At 38.7% G+C, this 20,849-nt stretch overlaps 1 protein-coding gene and 1 long non-coding RNA gene across 2 annotated transcripts; both read left to right on the forward strand.

The window, feature by feature from the left end:
• The first annotated feature begins 1,485 nt into the window (after positions 1–1,485).
• LOC132794983 (uncharacterized) lies at positions 1,486–2,197 on the forward strand. The gene is made up of 2 exons (XM_060805359.1): positions 1,486–1,618; positions 1,679–2,197. Exon 2 carries the CDS (start codon positions 1,706–1,708, stop codon positions 2,084–2,086), a length of 381 nt encoding a protein of 126 aa, XP_060661342.1. The 5' UTR covers positions 1,486–1,618; positions 1,679–1,705; the 3' UTR covers positions 2,087–2,197.
• Positions 2,198–3,631: 1,434 nt separating this feature from the next.
• LOC132792892 (uncharacterized) lies at positions 3,632–4,086 on the forward strand. The gene is made up of 2 exons (XR_009633047.1): positions 3,632–3,826; positions 3,912–4,086. It is a non-coding gene; the product is annotated as an uncharacterized LOC132792892 (long non-coding RNA).
• The last annotated feature ends 16,763 nt before the right edge of the window (positions 4,087–20,849 follow it).

Here is a 20,849-nt window from a genome sequence, read left to right on the forward strand (position 1 = left end):
GGCGGTCATTGAGATTCGCAAAATCCTGCTGCCAATACAAGATTGAGCCAACCAATTTCATACACTGGAAGATACATCACAAAACTGGGCTACAAACTGAAGCAAATTGCTGTTAACGTATTCGGAATGAAACACGAGCGAATCTTAAAATGTTTTTAAAAAGTATCAAAAACTAAGAACTCAGAATTAATCACAAAATAATTAAAATGAAATACGAGCGAAAAATAAAATTTATAAAAACTCTGAAAATAATTAAACTTAACATTTCAATTGGCGGAAAAGTAAAAATTACATTTATAAATAATGTAAAATAATATCGTTTAATAGAAAATGAACTAGAAAATAAATGTGTATTACTTGTATGCTAAGGGCTTAAATGAAACTTTTATTTGTATAGTAATTTCGCATATTTAGAACAGGAAATAAACTCATTAGTCCCAAAAATAATGTCTAATGTCACGGCTAAGCTAAACTTTGGTAAGTTCTTAATGATATAACTCAAATAACTTGTGAAAAATGTATAAAAAAAAACTTGGGAGTGAATAAGCCGATTCTTTATACACGGAATACAGAGAAATTATAAAACTTTAACTTTCTTGAGACTTGATTCATTCTGTTCTGCGATTCTTACAATGAATAATATGTAATGTATCCATTAGATGTTCTTCATTATATCACCTAATACATGGTAAATGTTGTTATCATTGTACAGAGGAAAGTTTTGAATGTTCTCGGAAATATTACTTTGAGCTTCAGAATCTTAATCAAACTGAAAATTTCAATTTAATATCAATAAATTAAAAGAGCGGGCTTTCGGATACATACAATGCGATTGATTAACCTATGAAAAAGTGTATACAAAGCATGGGAGTGATTAAATTCTCTGGAAAATTAACCACTCAAAATACAGAGAAAGAGTATTAACCTAAACTGCTTTTGTTTTTTAGAGACTTGATTTTTTCAGCGTGTTATGCGGGATATATAATAAATAATGTGACATATTTCATTGAAGAAATTCTTGAATGACCTCGAAATTATTACTTTAAGTTTTAAAATAATCAACGAACTGAATATTACAATTTAATACTAAAATTGCAAAGCTCAAAAGACGAGAAGGGAACTCAGAAGACTTTGTGCAAGTAATTCCATTCTATTTCAAAAGTCACGCTAAAACAAATCTAATAAATTTCCAAATTTCTCTAATACTTATTCTCTCTAATCTCTTAAAAAATCGGTGGAATCTTGTCAATTTAAATAGATTTCTTACAACATTTGTTCGTATTTCAATACACTACTATCACAAGACAAACAATCTCAACTCATTTGCATATGCAGCTCAAGCAAACAGTTGTAGCAAGCATTTAAATAATTGAATGATTACAAAATTAATAAAACAAGTATGTGCTCTACACTTCAAACAGTTCATTTATCAGTTGGGTATTCCACAATTTTACTCTTAATCTCATGCATTTTGAATAACGTATTTACCCACAAAATTTGCATATGTAAAACTTCCAGATAACTAGAACATTTTCTTGCTCAGATCAACTCAAGAGCCTACGCAAAGCTCGGCTCATTGAGAGCGTAAATGTAGATTGGGAAAAGCTTCTGTCCGAGCGTGAGTTGTAAGCTTCGTGCTGTGACTTTATTGATAATTTCATTTTCGATTTCACTTTAGTCGCAAAGTAACGCAACGCCTGTCAACATGAATACAAGCACTTTGCTCTGTCTCGCAATCTGTGGCTTTATGCTGATCAACTACAGTTCATCGTTGCCGGCCTGCGATCGTGTTCACCCGGAGCGGATGAAGGATTGCCAGATTTTAGTGCGTCGGTGGTATGAGCTCAAAGATCAATACTTTAAAAAGTGCTGTGAGGAGAGTAAAGCGACCGGTTGTCCCGACTGTGAAGCAGCCGCTAAACGTGATGCAACCGCAAAAATTAAGGCCGAAAAGAAGGCAGCAAGAGATGCGGAAAAATTGAAAACCAAAAACGTGGATGCAATTGTGCCAGTTTCTATTGACGATCGCATTGCCTTGGGCTTTGGTAATCGCCGAACCAATGTCTTCAGAAATACCAGACATTAAGAGAATTTAAAACTCGATTAACTTTAAGAACTTCAACGTGAAGTGGAAAATATTGTATTGAGAAACAGGTTTATATTCATTATCAATATAACACATTATTTTTAAATTTAACTATAAGTGAAGTGCAATGAAAATTTGTGACGGAATGTGGAAAATATTGTATTAAGAAACAGGTTTATATTCATCATCAATAAAATACATTATTATAACTGTATAATCTTGTTTTACCAGCTGCTAAGCGAGAGGTGTGAAGCGCAAGTTCAAGCACTAGATAACTAGTTTTTGTTTTGACGTCGCGAGCTTTGTAATTATTATGATTATACTATAAAATGAGCGTCGCACGCTTTGAATTCTTGTGGTTTCTTCGTTATTGTGCTCCGCTGATTCATTCATTTTGTATATTGAGAAAGACGATAACACATTTCAATCGCGCTTGAGATAAGCGATGCCCGAGCTTAAAATAAGCATTAGTTTTTTTTCAAGCGCTCGCTTATCAGCACGTTGTTTTTTCGGCTTGAGCAAACTGCGATCGTTCATTCTGAAATCAACAGCGAAGCGATGAAGTTTTACTTGGCTTCAATCCTACTAATTTTACTGCTGGAAGCTAGCTTCGTGGTGACAGAGCCTGATTGCGATCTGAACCTAGAAGCATGTGGAAGGGAAGTGCGTCGCTTTTACGAGCTGAAGGATGAATACTTTGTGGCATGTCTTGAGACGCATCGCAATGTGGCAGAGTGCACTCAATCTGCCATTCAAAAGGCAATGGAAAAACTAAAAGAAACTGCAAGTCAATCGCCACAACAAAAAAAAATAGTTCCTCAGGATGGTGACTATAAACGTACTGTAGGGTTTGACCAAAACTTTAAAAATAACGCAGTGTTGAGAAATTTTCACAACAAATAACAATAAAAAGCATTGAATAAAACTAAATCTCATATCATCTTCTAAGGAAATCTGTGAAATATTTATCAATTAGTGACATGGAATTTAACGTAAACATTTCGGTTAAACTCTTTAGTGGTTGAGTCATTGAGAATTTTGTTTAAAATTTAAAATTTCGCTGGCGCACGCAAAATTTATAATAACAAGCAATTAGTTTAATGGACTCTAATCAGGTTTATCTGGATCTAAATTTTATGCGACTGTCATGACTGGCTTCGCTTCCAATACTTTCGAGTCTTCCCCATGTTATTGAGTTTATTTTCACTGAAGTGTTTCATGGGCCAACGTGTTTTGTATTTGATCTACTCGGAGAAACAAATATGTTAAATTATATCATTAAAATGATCTGCTGTTAAAAGAGTGAAATTATTACACAATTCAATGTCAAGACGAGACAAGAATTTTATCATGATACAATCAATGATTTTTCCCCAGTTAAACTCGTGTTTCTCCCGGCAAGTATTAAACGTTTTTTTTTTTTTCATTGCTTTTTATTGTCTTGCTGACCCAATGCAAGGCGGCGGCAAATTCAATTCACACATTCACTCGCAAAACTTCGCAAAACAAATGGCATAATAATCGAATTCGCGTCGAATACAACAGGTCTAATACAAGACTAATTTGTGTGTGTTGAATATTTATACAAAATAATGTTCGTATCGAACGTCAGTATCAAATTATCTGCGAAACGATGCGAACATATCTCAAGCTCTGCATTTGGCTACTCTGCTTTATAATATTCATCACATTTGGCGATCACAGAAGCAAAAAATGGATTAAAATATTCGGCTCAACGCGGTAAGAGCAAATGTCACACGAAATCTTATAAAAATATTTCATTCTCATGGTCGTTTTCATTCAATTTCTATTTCTTACCTTACAGACCACCGAACCCAGATCGCTGAGTTGCTGTTGTCATAATGTATTCCTGTAAATAAACAAAAATAAAAACATCTGTTTTTATATATAATTTTTATGAGAAAACAAGAATTGAAAAATTAGTTAAAAATAATATATGAACGTTATGGAATAAATTAAAACATTTGCACTGTGAATTTGGTTCTTACCAAACTTTGCCCTGACCTACAACAAAACGCTTTGATAACAACGTATGTATAAATATTATAAAAATATACTAAGTCTGTGCTATGCTTTGCTATTTTAATCTTTAGTCATTCAAGCTAGCAACTCTTGAGTCTACGATTGATAATACAGTGTTTACATTCGCTTTCATTGTGTGACCTTGGAGAGCAATCACAATTATTCTAATTAGTTATAAATTAATTGAGATTCTCTAGAATATTGTTATCAGTTGCGGAAAATAAGAATTAGAATAAAATATAATTGTCAATTAGCCATGAATTAATTGCACTAGTATATACTTAGAATTTTATTATCAATCTATATGTATTTAGCTTAATGTAATGAATTATTGCATTTGAGATTACATAGAATTGTATTATCAGCAAAGGAGAATAGGTTAATATATTAAGACACATCTGGCGATAGTCTCACGTCAAAGTATTTTATAATGTTTTTGTTTACGTTTTTTAACCTGATAAGAAAGGTTGCTTGCTGATTAATACGCAAAACTAAAAGAAACAATTATTTAAAAATCACTGTTGATAGCTCAAAGATCAATTTATTAATAAACATTATAGATTGTCATATAAATACTCTGCCTGATTACCAGTTCTATGCTGTTTACATATAGCTAGTAGTTGGAAAAGTTGTCTAACAAATTTGATATTTGCCCAGCGAAATTGCATTTTCCAATTGACTTGTGATTGGGCTGCAGCTGCAGCACAGCAAACTCGATTAATTATACGCTGAACTAATTGAATTAGAATAACTTAAATTAGGTAAACACAGCGCAACGAATTGAAGATGTCGACAAGGATGCGAATGAGGGCGAAGGCCTCATGCTAATGTTATTGACAATAAAACCAAAAAAAATAAGATGAAAAAACACACACACAGAAAATGAAAATAAAACAAACATATTTTCAAAATCGAATTTGAAATGGCAAATGCCTTTTCCCTTCGAGAATTAATTAAGTGCATTAAAACTTATTGAACTGCATGAAAAGCGGAAAGTGGTGGAATATGGGATGAGGCAAACAGACGACAGACAGAGAAGTTGCAGAGGAGATGGATGTGGATGGGGATGTGGATGGGAAATGGCATGGTGCAAGGGACCAGCAGCAGCACTTTCCAGTTGCATGGAAAATTATTTAACTAGCACACGGGCTTTGCGTCTGTGCCCGTCGGAGCATTTGTGTCGTTCGCCTGGTTGACTGCAGTCAAATGCTAAATGCCGCCACAGAGGCGATGCCAACACACACACACACTTGCACACACACACATGCATACACTCTAATACATGTACATATATACAATTCTGGCACACACATAAAATCCACACTCACGTACGCGGCAGCACAGGAAAAGGAACGTGCCCCAGCACCAGGGACAGCCAACAGATACAGCTACAAATACACTAACGGACCCATATAAAAACGAGGGTCGCCTCTGCAGTTCTATCAATTAGCTAGGCAATTGAGCAAGAGATAGGCCGACACTTTAAGCAAAGATTCAGTATTTGACTACATTTTTATTATTTATTTATTTATTTATATGTTAATTATTATACAAAATACTATAATAACTAAAAGAAGGAAGTGCTAGCAACTAAGGCCATCGACTCAATATATTTTTATTATTATTATTTTATTGAAACAACGAATAAAATTCCTTATTGCAATGAGGTAAGCTACTAGACTCGGCTAGATATGTAATAAACTCATGATCATGCATTATTTATTTTATATATTTATTTTTACATTGTTTTTAAACTTTTCTTTTGTACATTCATAAATTAATGATTAAAAATTGTTTACTTTTGCTTTTGCAGAATTTACCCTTTCAGGAAGTGAACATAATACTTATACTATTGTATATTTAGAATGTAGTACTATATCCATATAAAAAACATAGATTTTGGTATATTTTGGTATTTTCAAGAATAATACCACACTGTTTTACTCGAAATAAGTATCGGGTATCTTACGTTTTATTTTCGCTTTATGTTTTTATACAACTAAGAGATCTGGAGTTCATTCCCCATTGGAGTTTATTATCTTAATTAATTTACTCATTTTTTTATTAACACTTTTGTGTATTTAATAGACCTTTCATTAATTTGAATATATTTGAAGTATATTGAAGAAAATTATATCACAATGTAGTAAGTTGTAATATGTGAATGAGAGAGAATAAATTCGTAATAATGTATAAGCAAAAAAACGTAAGTTAAATGATGTCAATGATAATCAGCCTTTCACAAAATTACAACAATTTTCGGCACTTTTCGAAGAAGAAAATCAACAGCTGCTATTTCAATGTGTGACACAATCCGTAAGCAAACCTAACGGTATATTTGTTTGTTTCTTATCCCTATAACGCATTGCTATTTCATAGTTCACACTTGTTTATATGTACAGTATGTATATTGGTAATTAATGAAAAATAGTAAAGAGTGGCAAACTTTAGTGACTGCCCTCGTTCTGCATTGCCACTGTGGATGTAATGCGTGATGGAAAAGTTGCTGCTGGCGCGTGATTCCAATCGAGTTATTACAGAAATTAATCATGTTGAACATGCATGGGAATTGCATATATCGTACAGAAAGTGAGCGAGATGGCTGCAGTGAGTGAGTGGGACAGAAAGTGTGGGAATGTATATATATACTTGTATGTATACATATGCAATCTGCTGCATTTGCATAGCACAGCGAGGACATTTGTCTGTGTGTGTGTGTGTGTATAAAAAATGGCAACCTGGCAGCTGAATGTGGAAGCAAAACGACCAAAGATTATCATTGTAAGCATTCTTTGAGTGAGTGATTAAAATGCGTACATGAAAAATGTAAAATTGCGGTACAGCGAACGCTTGAAAAACGACTATTGTCATAGCCATGCACTCACAATACACATACACATTCACACAGCACTCACAGCACTCACATAGTCAGAGTTGCACTCTCCATGTGTTAAGTTTAAAGCATTGTCAGAGCTGCGTAATTTGCATTGATTTATGTAAGGTGACCTGCAGCTTGTGTAGCTTGCAACCTGTGCAACTGGCAACCAGCAACCTGCAACCTGCAGTGGCAACTGTAAATGCAAGTGCAACTGCAATGCAATGAAACGATGTCAAGGTGCCACACACATGTAGCAGACGGCGATGCACTGTTAATGTGTCTACGGCTACGTTCCGGGGCACGTACATTCAATTAAACGCCCTTGAGTGCCAGCCACGCCTCTGGGCGTACGCCTCTCTCCCCTCTCTCTGTGTGTGTGTGTAAGGGAGTTTATTGGCATGTCAGTGGCATTGGCAAGCGACAGTGGCCGAGAGCAATGAGCTAAAGATAAATAACAAGCCATATAACGCATACGCACTGTATGGCCAAAGTGCAGGCGTGCGTTGCTTATGCAAAAAGGAAGCGCATGTGTTTGGCCATTGCCATTGCCCTACAAGTCTCCTCTGTCTCTTTCTCTTTGTCTCTCTCTGTCTCTGTCTCTGTCTCTGTATGGGTGACACAATCGCTTGCCAAAGCCCGGACAACAGTAAACAAGCACGCAGCGAGATAGAGACTACCACATGGGCTTCACTCTTCTCTTCTTCTTCTCCTCTGTCGGGGGTATAACTTTGGCGCTTGTCAACGCTGCCCACTGCCCGTCCAGCGCTTTTGTGCTTCACCCCGCTCCCTCTCCTCCGCCCGCTTCTCCTTCTCATGTACTGCTGTCCTGTTTGTCTCTCGCTCGTTTTTCGGTGGAGCAGCTTGTGTGCGTGTTGCATGCTTTCAGGCGTTGATTTCCACAACTGCCAAACGCTTGTCTTTTGATCTTACCGTGACCTCGTTGCATGCTGTCCCCTCGGGTCCACCTACCTCCCCCTAGGACTTGCAGCAAATGCAATTTCAATTAAATTTTAAATATTTATGCAGCTGCAGCAAAACAAGCAAATAAACACAAAAAAAAATTAAAAATACTTGCAACAAAACAAAACAATTGCAAAACCAAATGACTTAATCCGCTGCAGCAGCATTTCTCTCGTACTTTCTTTTTTGTAGTCGAGTCTATGGATTAGCATATGGTCTGCATTTCACATTCTGATCGGACATTCAAAACCAAAAAGAGTTGAACTGAATAAAAATTGTCATTGCCTTAAAAGTGCCAAGTTCAAATGTTATGCTTAAGCAAGTAAGACTACCGAGACTTAGGCAAAGCATTAAAGGAATGTTTGTAATAATTGGAAATATTTAAAATAATAGTTGTTACATATTGTTGAAAATTAACATAACGATTTTAAAGAATTTAAAGAAGTACAGAAACAATATAAAAAAATGTATTTCATGACAAATATGCAAAGCTTAAGTTGATAAAGAAATTTTAAGGGAATTGAAATTATCACAAAATTCTTGTTGTTTTGTCGTTGTTGTGCTCTGCTGATTCATTCAAATTGTGTTTAAAATGTTGAAAATATTTAAATTTAACTCATGCCTAAGATTAACAGACTTCTGCGTTTAAGCTAAGCATTTAGTTTGTTTCAAGTGCTTACTTATTGCTACGTTTCTTTTTTGAGAGAACAAACCGCGATCGTTCATTGTGAAGTCAACAACGAAACGATGAAGTTTTACTTGGCTTCAATTGTGCTAATTCTACTGCTGGAAGCTAGCTTCGTGGTGACAGAGCCTGATTGCGATCGGAATCTAGAAGAATGTCGAGAGAAACTGCGTCGCTTTTACGAGCTGAAGGATGAATACTTTATAGAATGTTATGAAGCGCGTGAGAATCCAGCAGAGTGCAGTCAACTTGCCACTCAAAAAGCAATGGATAAATTAAGCGACATTACAAATGAACCGCGAGTAGTAGGATTAACTTTAAAGTAAATTACCTTCAACTTTAAAGTTTCATAATGGACCAAATGCAACTTTAAAGTTAGGCCACATCGTGTAAAGAAAATGCTAAATTGAGTTACAAAATATAAAAGCATTGAATAAAACTAAATCTTATAAATAAATCTGTGAATTGTTTCATCAATTAGTGACGTGGACAAAGTGAAGGATATTATTATTATGCTAATTATGATATTTATAATATCAGTTCTCATTTTTGAAACTATATTAATGGTTGAAGTAATATTAATTAATAAATTGTTTGAGCGGAAATATAACTTTTCTAATCACTATAACAGAAAGAAATTTGATCGATTTTATGAAAGATTTGTATAATAAAGATATTAACTAGAGATAGAGCATGCATTAACTCTTTCTTGGCTTGCATTATTTGCAGAGATATAATAAGGATATAGCCAAAATAGTTCGTGAAATTAATTAGAATAGTAGTTCAAAATGTTGAAAGAGAGTATTAACTATCAGCCAGACATGTTTCCAGTAAAAGAAGTAAGTAAAAGGATTTGAATTTTATATGAAATAGTTGCAAAAACAAAATTGTTTTATCAGTATTACATATTAGGAAGAATATAAACTGTTGCCGCTTTAAATTGTACAAGACAACGTTACTTAATAAATAGTTAATAGTTTATATAGAGTATTAACTATCAGCTAGTCATCATGCTTGCAGTGAAATAAGTTGAATTTAAATTTGAACTTAAATAGTTTGAGACACAAAATTAGTTTATCAATAGTTGACAGTTTAGGAAGAAAATAAAATCTCGAACTTTTTAAAGAATGCATATGACAAAGTTACCAAATGAATAGTAAATAGTTTGGACGGAGTATTAACTCTCGGCTTGCCATTTTAGCAGTGAAGTTGCTAAAGAATGTCGCTTGGTTTATCCTTTGAAAAGTTCGCCAGGTAACCCTAGTGTGCTATGCATTGCAATGTTAGCTCAAATCAAGACAAATTGATTTCAATTACCTCCAACTGTCTTTTACATCCACGAGCATTTTCTCACTTGCTCTCGCTCTCAAGCTATCTGCTGTTGTTGTTCTTATTCGTGTACTTCTTATCAGTCGCACAGTTATGCTCTGGCTATGACTTTGAGTTTCCCGGCAAATGTCACAGTGCCCATAATTCACTGTCTCATAAGAGAGTGTGTTTTCTCTCTGTGTGTGTGTGTGGCGGAGGTAAAGCGTGTAAATCATGCCAGACGCGTGAGTTGCCTTTGCGAGTTACTTAAAACGAGCAATTGTACTGCCACGCCCCTTTACACACACACACACACACACACACACATATCGTAGCTACTTGACGGCCAAATAATGCCACAAATAAATCTAATAACGCCCCGCATAATTTGCATAATTCTCGTATTTAATAGACATGGAACGACGACGACGTCGACGACGGCAGGTAGCCAAAGCAATTGAAGTTGCCGCAGTCTCGCGGCAGGTAATCGTCAGGATCTGGCTACAGTTGCCTGCTTCCCGACTGAGCGCCAACATAAAACACTCAAAGGATATGCTGACAATGAGGCTTAACTCTCATACACTCACACACATATAAAGCGACTGCAATGTGGCACGAGGCAACGATGGAGCTGAAGCTTATGCTCCGAGTGTAGCATGTGCCTCGGCATGCGCCTAAAAGCGCGCTTAAATAAATTCAATTTAACGTGACTAATACCATTTTATCGCATTGTTTAAAGCATGAAGCGCTGCACAGGATACGAGCAGTGAGCTTCCCCTTCTCCCTCTCCCTTTCCACTCCAATTATCCCCTCTGTCCTGTGTGTTCCAGGCAGACAGACAGACAGACAGATTACCTGCCTCACGTTGTCTTTTTGCCCGTGTGTTTGTGTGTTTGTGCTCCAACAATATTGTCAAATTTCATACACAATTCTGTTTCTGTTTATGTGTCTGTCTGTGTGTCTGTTTGTTGTTTGTGTTGTTGCTCCTTTTGTCTGTGTACTCGTGTATTACTATCTGTATTTATGTTTGTCAGTCTGCATGTGTGTGTGTGTGTGTTTAACTGTTGCGATTTACGGACTAAACGGCAACCAGGACGTCGACTTCAACAACGACGAACGAACGAACGAACGTCGACGACGATGCAATGAGGAAATAATAAATACAACATTTGAGGAAATTGAATTGTATGTGCTTATATGTGTATCTTCAAAGTATACACACACATATTTGTGCACACACTCACACGCACACATATAACATATACACGAGCCTACATGCCGAGTGTTGGTTTGTATAAATATGACTGAGGCTCGTGCAGGCGACAAAATTTTGCTTTGCAAACACATTATGATGCAGAAATAATAAATAAAAAAAAAACATAAATAAAATAAAAAAATATAAACAAATAAAACCAGACAAGTAAAAAAGCATTTGATTTTAAAAATTAAATTATAAATCATTTTTGAATTGGAAAACAAAAACAAAAAACAAAAAATTTAAAAAATATATTTCATGGCAAATATGCAAAACTTAAGCTGATAGAGTAAATTCAAGGGATGTGAACTTATCACTAAATTTTTTTATTTTGTCGATGTTGTGTTGCGCTGATTCATTCAAATTGCATTTAATATGCTGATAATTTCCAAAAACATTTAAATTTAACTCATGCTTAAGATTAGCAGAATTCTGCGTTTAAGCTAAACATTTACTTTGTTTCAAGTGCTTACTTATTGCTCCGTTTCTTTTTTTGAGAGAACAAACCGCGATCGTTCATTGTGAAATCAACAACGAAACGATGAAGTTTTACTTGTCTTCAATTGTGCTAATTCTACTGCTGGAAGCTAGCTTCGTGGTGACAGGACCTGTTTGCGATGTGAATCTAGAAGGATGTCGAGAGAGACTGGTTTTATTTCAACGTCTGAAGACTGATTACTTTATCGAATGTGTAAAGGAGTTTTGCCATATAGGAGAGTGCAATCGATGTGCCATTCTAAAGGCATTGAATGCAACACATCTTGATCATGTTGATCATCTTCTTTCGCCATGTGACGATGACTGTAAAAAAAGAATAATACTTACAAATTAATTATAACAATAAAAAAAATTGAATAAAAGTAAATCTCATATCATCGTCTAAGGAAATCTGTGAATTATTTATCAATTTATTTTATGATGTGGAATTAACATTTCGGTTTAACATATGCATACAATATAATAACAAGCAATTAGTTTAATGGGCTCCTATTGACGCCATTGCACTATGGTCCAGGAGACCACTTTTCTTGATGGAAATTAATAACTCCTAGCTACATCAGATTTTTTTTATGCGGTTTTTTTAGTTGAACTATGGAAGGTCCCTAGAATAATTTGTGAAAAGTGGGCGTGTCTACTCCTACTGAATATATTTTTTTTTTAATAAAAATTTTTTTTATATGTGGATAAAAATATAAATAAACCATTAAATTGAACAAGATAAATAAAATGAAATATTGTAAATGTAAATTATATAAATAAATAAAAAACAAAACAAATAAGATAAATAAGATAATGTAACATATTTGCCTATAAAGATTTAATTAAAAATTACTTTTGAACTTAAAGTGAATCAAATAAATGTAGAATTCTCTAAATAAAAAAGAATTAATTAAGCAACTTACAAATTGTTGAAAATTAACATAACGATTTCATACAAAAAGAAGTAAAATATAAAAAATATATTTCATGAGAAATATGCAAAACTTAAGCTGATAGTGTAAATTTAAGGGAAGTGAACTTATCACCAAATTCTTGTTGTTTTGTCGATGTTGTGCTCCGCTGATTCACTCAAATTGTATTTATAAAGTTGATAATTTCCAGAAACATTTAAATTTAATTTATGTTTAAGATTAGCAGACTTCTGCGATAAAGCTAAGCATTTACTTTGTTTCATATGCTTACTTGCTACGTTTCTTTTTTGAGAGAAGAAACTGCGATCGTTTATTGTGAAATCAATAACGAAACGATGAAGTTTTACTTGTTCTCAATTGTGCTAATTCTACTGCTGGAAGCTAGCTTCGTGGTGACAGAGCCTGATTGCGACGTGAATCCAGAAGGATGTCAAGAGAAAGTGCTTCGCTATTACGAGCTGGGGTTAAAATACTATAGGGAATGTATTGGGACGCATCGCAATATGGAAAGGTGCTTTCAATATGCCAATCAAAAGGCAATGGATGGATTAATGGTAACTGCAAATCAATTGCAAAATCTAGAAAGCATAATTCGTGAGGATGATGAGGATCGTGCTAATAATCTTGTTTTTACGCCATATGACGAAGACTCTAAAAATAGAGAAACATTTACAAATAAACAAAACAAATAACAATAAAAAGCATTGAATAAAACAAATCTCATATCATCTTCTACGAAAATCTGTGAATTATTTATCAATTAGTGACGTGGAATTAATATGCTTGGAATAATATGCAGATGCATACAATATAATAACAAGCAATTAGTTTTATGGGCTCATATTGACGCCGTTGTATTAGTGCTTCTTTGTATTCATGTGAACCTCAAAAATTGTTCTAGAAACATTTCGATATTGAAATTTTTGTCGGTTAGCTGAGAGTTCTTCGCGTTGCGTCGCCTCCATTGTTGTGTTTGTGTATGTGCTTATAGGCCACTTTGTTGTCGTTGTTGTTGCTCTGCTGTGGCTGTAGCTGCAGCCAGTAAATACTACAACAACACTCTACAGTTCCCCCGCGCTCCATGCTTCAGCATGCCGCTGGAGCCCAGCGTTATTTGTATTGAAGTTAATAAAACTGCCTTTTATGGGGCGCTGCTCAATATGTTTTCATGGCCATTTGAGCGCCTGAACGTATGCAGCAATCAAATTAAATGTTATGTACGCTTTTAAAGAGAACGGAAGGGAAGTGAAGTGGAGAAAGGGAGAGAGACTGTAAGAGAGAGAGAGAGAGAGGGAGAGAGAGGAAGCTGATACATATTGGCGCATCGATGCGTTGATGGCCGACTCCCGGGGCCGATCATCGACAATGCCAATTTGGCAATTTGGCAATGCTTACTTATGCCAATCAAGTGCTCAATGAAATCACAAATTTTTGTGTCCGTCGGGCAACTCGTTTCCTTTATGCCAGAGGCTTGCTGTGATTATGATTATGCAATCATTATGGCAAAATCTTTGCTTTTATGCGAAATTTGCATTTTTCGTATGCTCTTCTGCTTCTAATTGAGTTAACAGCTTTGCTTTAGGCTGATACTCTGATGGAGCCCATAACTGAATATTAGTTAAATTTTGGAGTATTCAACACATATAAATATATATTTTTTTATATCTATCACGCACAGTTTTGCATAACAAATTTGTTCAGCTTCCAAATCCGCAAACTCAATTTGCGCTCGGTTTTTTCCCATTTTCTTTTTTTTTGGAGTGGCCATGAAAAGCAAAAGCAAAAGCAAAGACATGAAAAGTCTGTGTGAAAAATCCATGGAACATTTGTCAATTTTATTTATGGTCACGTAGCGTTTATATTTTGCTTTAGATTCCTTTCTTAATGGCTGCAACAAGAACAATGCAGATGCCACAACAGCAGCAGCAGCAGCGGGTGTTAAAGGCCACTTAAGTGCTGAAAAATGTTAGCTAGCAGGTGAAGCTTTAGACTAAGTACGCGCCTTGCAGTGTGCAGTTCACCTGGCATAATTACCTTTCGCTATTGCAACATACTCCGCACTCCGGAGCACGATCACGGGCAGCACGAAAGGTAACCAAACTGTGCAGAAGGTGTCTGGGATAATGCACAAACAAGTGGCAGCAGCAACCAGAAGTTGAGTAGAGTAGAGTGGAGGCAACAACATTCTGCTGCCATTAAATTGCAAAATATTTTCAAGGTTTATTATTAAATGCCCAAAGTCAGCGAACTGCGCTTAATGTGAAGCTAACCAACTTAAATTGATTAGCTGCAGCAACGGAAACAGCTCTGTAAATTATGTAGTCTAATACAATAAAATATGGCAACAATAACAAGCAGCTAAACAATGCAAATTCCTTGTGCTACAATTCACACTGCATAACTTCAATTTCTGAGGAAATTAACTTAAATATTTAAACAACCCACATCATTAGTATTTATTTCTAGGAATTCAACTAAACGATGAAAATAATCATGTATAACAATTTTACAATTTTACTTGGGAACGTAGTTAATGAAAGATGTTTACTTTTGAAGTTCTAAAAGAAATTCTTTTGTGTCTTATTTGCTTTGGCTAGAAATTCGGTATATTTTGAATATACTAGTATATTGATTATTTATTACACAATTTGGTATATTTTGTGCTCTGTGGTATATTTTGAATGTATAAGTATATTGATGATCTATTAGACAATTTGGTATATTTTGTACTCTGTGGTATATTTTGAATGTATAAGTATATTGATGATTTATTTGAAAATATAGTATATTTTTTACTCTATGGTATATTTTTAATGTATTAGTATATTGATTATTAATTTGGCAATTTGGTATATTTTGTACTCTATATGGTATATTTTGAATGTATAAGTATATTGATGATTTATTTGAAAATATAGTATATTTTTTACTCTATGGTATATTTTTAATGTATTAGTATATTGATTATTTATTTAGCAATTTGGTATATTTTGTACCTTATGGTATATTTTAAATGCAGTAATATATCCAAATGGCATTCAGTATATTTAAGTATTTTTGCTGTATTTTAATTTGGTATATTTTTAAAATATGGTTTTATTAAAAATAAGTAGCGATCTAAAGTAGTATTTTTATTACTGTTTGTATTTGTGCTAATTAACTATTTACTTCTTTATAATTTGTTAAAATGGAATTAAAGATTTTTAAATATTTGGCGTGCTTGTTTTTTTTAAGAAGCTTGCAGTTAAATAAAGCTTAAACTGAATCAAAAATGAACAATTATATATATTTTACTTTTTATATATTTTACTTTTTAACTATTTTTATATTTTATTTTATTTTAAATTCAAATTAATGCTACAAAAAGGTAATTAAAATCTTATTAATTTAAATTTTTTTCTGCATTTCTGCAGTATTTTTCAACTCTTACATTTTATTTGGAGCAATTTGACATTCAATTTTGCAACGCTGGCTAAGGCGCAAACAATGTCAGCAATTTTAAGCCGCAACACTTAAAGTGTGAACTTGCACCGAGGCACTGTGTGTGTGTGTGTGTTTTTTTTATTCGTAGTATAGGTTAGAAAAAGTTTACAGAGTGGAGTTATAGGAAATTATGTCTAGAGACAAGGAAGAAGAAAACCGAGTTAGCGGAGCCTGGCTCTTGTGGGACGGCCGCGAAGCAATGCTTCACAAGTGCGTCGGCGCCACTTACTCCCTCGTTCGTTGTCTTGCCTTCTCGGCCCTCCTTTGCTCGTTCATGACCGCAGCCACAAATTGGCTGATCAGTGTCCAGTTAGTGGACGATACCAGCATCAGCGGAACCAATGTCGACACGGTTAACCTCTCACCAATTGCAACTGCCAGCTCTTGTCTGAGGGTTGCGTATCTACCGCACTGGAAGATTACGTGCTCGGCGTCCTCCACCGCAGTCGGGAAACAAGCGGGGCACTCTTCGGCTGTGTCGTGTCCGAACCGGAACAAGTAGCTCCTGAAGCAGCCGTGGCCACTGATGACCTGGGTCAAGTGAAAATTCAACTGGCCGTGACTCCTTGTCGTCCATTCCTTAATGAGAGGGATAAGCCGGTGAGTCCACCGCCCTTTGGACGCCTCGTTCCACCGGGTCTGCCACCTTTCGAGGCATTCCCTCTGTGCCCTTTGTTTAATGGATCTCTTCTCGGCGTTGGGTAAGGAGCCAGTCTGGAGTTGCCGGAAGACACTTACCCTCTCCCTGACCATTTCCTCGAAGGGGGGTATGCCGGCAATGACGTGTGCAGCCTCGTCGGAAACGGTCCTGAAACCGCTTATGACTCTGATGGCGCTCAGCCGGAAGGTTGACGCCAAGCCGCCGATGTACGAGCTTTTGATAACGGCGTCTGCCCAGATAGGAGCAGCATAAAGGGCTATGGACCTTGTTACGCTCGAAATTAATGCTCGACGACACTGTTTGGGGCCCCTGGTGTTGGGCATCAGGCGAGATAACGCCCTGTTGGTGACAGCAGCCTTACGGCCAACCTCCTGCAGGTGTTCCCGAAAACTCAGCCTCGAGTCGATCGTCACTCCCAGGTACTTAAGTGTACGCTTGAGGTAATATGGGCGGCTCCGACCTTGACTACCGCTGTTTCCACTTTCTTCCTGCTACTGATCAGCACTGCTTCCGTTTTTTGGGGAGCCAACTCCAGTCCGACGGAGAGCAGCCAAGTCCCAATGCAATCGATAGCTCTGTTGCAATTTGATTCGGCGACCTCCAGCTCCTTAGCGACCACAAGTAGCGCAATGTCGTCGGCGAAACCAATTAGGTTTGCTCCTGTCGGCAGGTCCAGTCGAAGGATTCCGTCGTACATCGCGTTCCACAATAGCGGGCCAAGCACAGACCCCTGAGGAACGCCTCCAGTCACGATGTACTCTTCTGTTCGAACACTGGTATCATATTTGAGTACTCTCGACGAGAAGTAACTCCTGATAATCTTTAGCAACTGCCGTGGGACTTTGAATGCGTCTAGCGCCCGTAAGATGCAGTTCCACCGGGCCGAGTTGAAGGCGTTTCTGATGTCCAATGTCACCATCAGACAGTACTTCTTCTGGCCCCCTTTCCAGCGAGTGCCAGCAATTGCATTGGAAGCAATGCCAACTACCTTCTCGATTGCATCTACTGTCGACCTGGCCTTCCGGAATCCATATTGGTTGGGGGAAAGGTTTCCGTTCACCAATATAGCTTCCTCCAAGCGAGTGCAGATCACCTTCTCCAGCAGTTTCCCCGCCACGTCGATGAGGCAGATAGGCCTAAACGAGGATGAATTGCCAGGCGGTTTCCCGGGCTTCGGAATTAGGACCAGCTTTTGAGTTTTCCACCTATCCGGGACTACAGCTTCTTCCAGGCACTTATTCAGCATTGCTGAAAAAGCTTCTGGATGGAGGGAGCAGGCGAGCATTAGTGCCCTTGCGGGTATGCCATCCGGACCTGGAGCGCCGGTTTGTTTCATACTCCTAACGCATTTTAACACCTCCTCGCTGGTGACCAACTTCAGCGGCAGACCATCGTTGGATGCTGTATCTGGCAGCCATGCGTTGTCTTCCTCCACGCTGGGAAACAGATCCATGACAATCCCACGCAACAGATCATCCGGTGGTGGTGGCGATCTCCGTGCCCCGATTCTCTTTATAACGATCTGGTATGCCTTGCCCCATGGGTCGTCATCCAGTGTGTCACACAGGGCCAGGAAGCACCGTTTTTTTGCTCTCCTTGATCGCATTTTTGAGAGTTTTGCGACTCTCTCTAAAGAGTGTTTGCCAATATAGGAAAGAGGGTCTTCCCCGCGCTCTCTGATAGCGCCTCCTCGCGTGGTTGCAGACACGTCTTGCAGCGGCAATGGTTTCGTTCCACCAGTAAACTGGTGTATGGCGTAGCGAGGGGTTTACTCGACTCGGCATGGAGCCTACGCAAGCCGACTCTAGCCTTTCCATGACAGTCTCGACCATCTGCTCTGCGCTGCCTGAGACCTCCAGCTCTCTCAGCGAGCTTGTAAAGCGCTCGACGTTTAGCTTGCTGGCTGAGAAATTCCTCCAACGAGGTGCGGCAGAGATGCACCTGAGGCTCCGAGCTCCAATTTTGCAAAAAAATGGCCATATGGTCGCTCCCTGTATAGGAGTCACTGACTCCCCACTCCGCTGAATGAGCGAGCGAACTGCTGCAAAATGTTAAGTCAACAATTGAGCCGGTACCGGCCCTGCTAAATGTCCATTTCGAGCCTTGATTGAGGAGAGTTAGGTCCAGTGAAGCAAAGGCTTCGACCACCAATCGCCCTCTTTGGTTGGTGACCATGCTACCCCAATCGACTGCCCAAGCGTTGAAGTCGCCTGCGACGAATGCTGGTGAGTGGTCTCTCACGTCCGCAGCTAATCTGTCCAGTGTGTTAGCAAAGTCCGAAATTGACAAGCTGGGGGCTAAGTATACGCTGTACACCCAAACACTGCCCACTAGCGCCCTGACGAAGCCGCCGTCAGCCTGTTGGTGGCCAAACTGGTGTGGGTTTCTGCCACAAACCCATATAGCCGCCTTGCCGGTGTGGTCGCACGTCCAATCAGCTCCAAAACCAGGTCTGAAGGGTTCACTAAGAACGCATACATCCACCTCATTCTCCCTGATCGACTCCAGTAGGAGGTCCTGAGCCGCTGCACAATGGTTCAGGTTCAGCTGCATAATCTTCATAGTGTGTGTTTTATACTTCGCCCATTTGCCGAAGGGCAGAGTCTGCTACCCGCTGCGTGGTTGAACTCACTGATGCCTTTGGTTACGCAAAGAAAGCATCTCGCTGGTCTGTTGCATGACGCCGCTTTATGGTTTTGCTCGCCACATTTGAAGCAGCTGTTTGCTCTATCCACCGCGCTTTGGCACTTGCTCGCAATGTGCCCAAAGTCCAAGCATTTAAAACACCGAGTCCTCGGCTCCTGTTCGGCTACTCTGCATCGCGTCCAGCCGATTTTCAGCTTGCCCAGCTGTCCAATTTTTTTGGCCCAGATTGGAGGCACCAGGACCGTCGCCGCCTGAGTGTTGGCGTAAGCAGGTCTTATGCTCTTTACCTGGCACAGATTTGCCGGCATGCCAACTTGCTCCGCCATCGCTTTGACAATCTCCTCTTTGCTTGCAAGTTCGTCCAGGTCTCTGACAACCAGCTGCGTGAGTTGAGACAGAGTGCGCACCTCTGCACAGTCTCCCAACACTTTCTCGATCTCCTCTCGTAGTTTGTCTGTGTTGTCCAGACCTGTTCCTCCAAGTTCTAGCAGCAGATCGCCCTTGGCAGTTCTGCGCGCAGTTGTTACTCTGTCTGATACGTCTTTGAGTCTGCCGTCCTGCCGTCTCGTGACTAGAGAGAGCACATCGCTGTAGCTCATCTCGCCTTTCGCGCTCACTACCAGCGCGTCCGGGCGTATTTTGTTGGCCTTCTTCTTAGGACCGGTGGCGGTGATGTTGCTCCTCCTCGGCTCTACGGTTGTCCACTCGCCGCCTTGCACCTGGTTGTGAACATTTTGTTGCGCTTTGGGGAGGAGTTTTCCTCGACCCGCTCTCTATGTCTCGCGGTCTTTTGGGTGTGGCCGCTGCCTTACTTCCGGTTGTCGCCAGCTTAACTTCGCTTGGAGCTGCCTGATCTGGTGGTACTGCTTCTGCGTTGGCGGGATCTTCCGCTGGCTCGTGGCATAGTTGCTCCGCTGCCGCTCGTTGCAGCTTCATCAGCCTCATGAGCTTGCTCCTCATTTTCTCGTTAATATGCCTCTGAGAGGCGAACTGCTCCGAGAGGCCGTCCAGTTCTGTGCCCATCCGCTCCAGAAGGTCTTTGACTGACCGCCGCTTCTCGTTGGCTGGGCCAGCAACAGGCACGATGATGCGTGTGACCGCCATGTCGGGATCAGACCCAGCGACCGCCGACGAGCTTGCTTGTTCCTCGCTCCTGCTCCTGTTGTCGCCCGTTTGGTTATGGCATGCATTTTCTTCTATGCTGCTGCCACACGGGAACTTGGGCCTGTTAACTACTGCTGCTGGTGGTGGTGGTGGTGGTGTGCGCTGCATCCCGACCCACTCTTTTCGGCCAGACCACCTAATAAATTAAGTGTTGGACTTTTTCCGATCTTGGTGGATTCGAACCGTGGATCGCTGAGAAGTCCGCGCCTCTATGCACTGCGCCACTGCAGCTGCACTCTTTAAGCGGAGCTTAATGCGTATACTAATT

This window comes from Drosophila nasuta, chromosome 2L, assembly GCF_023558535.2.
Source record: "Drosophila nasuta strain 15112-1781.00 chromosome 2L, ASM2355853v1, whole genome shotgun sequence".
In the NCBI taxonomy this organism is placed as follows: domain Eukaryota; kingdom Metazoa; phylum Arthropoda; class Insecta; order Diptera; family Drosophilidae; genus Drosophila; species Drosophila nasuta.